Consider the following 2601-nt stretch of genomic DNA (forward strand, 5'->3'; position numbering starts at 1 on the left):
AGATTAATTATAGATAGATTAATTATAGATAGATTAAAGATAGATAGATTAAAGATAGATTAAAGATAGATAGATAGATAGCATAAGAATCGAAGGTAGTCGTCGTCTGAGAAAATACGAGACTGTGCAGTCATTGTACCTCCGATGGACCAATGAGCCCTCCCGCCTCTCACACAACATTCGTTCCTTCTCTCCCCCCTGATATATATATGTATATATGCCGTCGACGTGTATCTCAAGTACCAAAGCTTATTCTTCTTCTCCACAGAACTAACTTCACTAGGTGAAGGGAAACCTTGAAAAAGCAAGAGAAGTCTTGAGAGACAAGCTGAAGGATACACGGAATGTGAACACCAACTAACTAGGTCTAGACGCATGTAAAGCGTAAGGAGAGAAGAGAAGAGACGTCGAAGGGAGAAGGTATATCATATTGGAGAAAAGCAACACTCGACATGGTTGTTCTCCCCCCTCCCCCTCACGTTTTTATATCTTAGCAAAAAAGTCTGGAGTTATACATGTATACAGAGAGAGAGATAGACATATAAATATAGATACAAGAGGGGCTTCCCAGTAAGATTCCTTTCATATGAAGAGACGAACCACGCGTCTGTGATTAGGACCTCACGACTCCAATATGTGTAGAGAGACCAAGGAAAAATGAAGTCTCAACAAGAGAAGAAAACAAGAGTTAGTCTTTTAAAGGCACTAAATTCATGTACAGAGAGAAGTTCTTTCGCTGTTCTCTTGTCAGTTCTCTTGTAAGAAAGAATTCATAGCAGCGGGGCAACGGCAACCACAGGAACACTTCCGTTTGTCTGTAGAAGAAGAGACAGATGAGAAAGGTTCTCACTTCTCTTCTCTTGTCTTTTCTCACTTCTTCTTACCTTTGAGAGACCATCCAAAGTGATCAACGGATCGTCACCGCAGTTATAGAGGACATCCTCCGCTGCCTCATGATGCGTACAGTCCAATAAAGATGACTGCCATACACACATACATACACATACATACATACGTCTTCATAATGCATATTTACAGATACATATCCATACATACATATACATCTGGCGGGAGTGGTCAAGCTCTTCAAAATGGAGGATAAGCACACATACCTACCGCGTAAGAGATTGTCCCTATGTATGTATCTGCCCTTTCTAGGGATATACATCGGCAGTACAGGGAGTGTGAGAATGGCTACCTCACACTCTATGTAGACACACACACATGCAGCAAAAGACAAAGGCGATGTCTATTACCGTTTTTCATCTAGCTTGATGGCGCGGGTGAGGAAATGCCAGAGAGAGTCGTGTGCCTGCTAGGAATGCCGACAAACGATATCTATCTATACACTGAGATCTATAGGTACGTATGTAGAGACAGACATATTCATACCCATCCTCGATTTATGCATAGAGATCTGTAGAGATACATGTCTATGGATAAAAAGATTCATACGTATCCTCCGGTTTGTCACAAAGTATCCAGAGAGACTCCTTCACATAACATGTGTAGAAAGAGAGCCCCTCCTACTACTCCCCGCAGATTCGTCCAAGTGACCGGGTTTGGTGTATAGTCTTATATGAGTGATTGGGTATACGTAGATACATCGTACGGAGTATGTACACTCGAGATGTCCGTGTGAGAATCATGGGGGCTAGAAAGCCAATCATCATCATCATCATAACGAGGATCGATATCTCGCTATCTCTATGCTTACAATACATTCTACATGTATCGAAACTCTTCACCATAGAACTTCTATAAGTGGACATGTACACTGATATACAAGGGTAAATGTATCTACATGTATAACCAGACAATAGATCAAACACCATCCAACACAGCATTCGCGGCCTTCACTTCTCATGTGTGTCTGTACACCCTAAGAAGCTCTGGTCTTTCTCCTTCTCGGTTTTCTTCCTGTCTCCTCCATAGATCCTCTCTTCTTCTCAGTCTCATTCTGTCAGTTTATCTACAACAACGACAACTCCTCTAGCAAGACCTTATATGCGAAGACAACCCACACACTTCGGATGCAGTCCTACCACCTGAAGACAGGCAGCCCATGATGTCTTGATAGCGAGAAACATCCTTCGACATAGTGACGTCCTACCTCAAGAAGCTTTAAGAGAGCGACCGAGTATCGAAAGAACACATTCACGCCTTCATATAAGAAAGCTCCGTAGATGCGAAGAACAAAGTCAAGAGGCAGCATGCGAGCAAACCCGTCCTGAACGGCTCTTGACACCCATGCTGCTATGTCGATAGTTAATGACCTCAGATGGGTATAGAGACGGGGAAGTCTCTGAGACACTGTCCCTGTAATAATCTTGACAAATCTGGAGTCAAACGGACCCATTGAAAATAAACAAGACAAGAAAAGACAGAAAGAAGGTTGAAGAGAAATTCATGTCATGCGAAAGAATCTTCTTCTCCTAGCTCGAGTTGCGTGGGAAAAGAAGTCACTACACCTATCTGACAGCAGTTATCATTAGGGATCTATGAATAAGGGTGTATGAGTCCTGCGCAAGATAGATAGATAGATAGATAGATAGATAGATAGATAGATTAAAGATAGATAGATTAAAGATAGATAGATTA

The 2601-nt window shown here is 42.0% G+C and overlaps 1 protein-coding gene across 1 annotated transcript; it reads right to left on the reverse strand.

Moving 5' to 3' along the window:
• Positions 1-887: 887 nt before the first annotated feature.
• CSUI_011083 (tld protein) lies at positions 888-2341 on the reverse strand (the record flags this gene model as incomplete). Its single annotated transcript, XM_068071184.1, has 2 exons — positions 2114-2341; positions 888-980 (listed from the first exon to the last, which is right to left on the reverse strand). Coding segments are annotated over exons 1-2 (195 nt in total), but the record flags the coding sequence as incomplete, so codon positions are not given.
• Positions 2342-2601: the final 260 nt, after the last annotated feature.

This window comes from Cystoisospora suis (genome assembly GCF_002600585.1).
Source record: "Cystoisospora suis strain Wien I chromosome Unknown contig_9572, whole genome shotgun sequence".
Classification (NCBI taxonomy): domain Eukaryota; phylum Apicomplexa; class Conoidasida; order Eucoccidiorida; family Sarcocystidae; genus Cystoisospora; species Cystoisospora suis.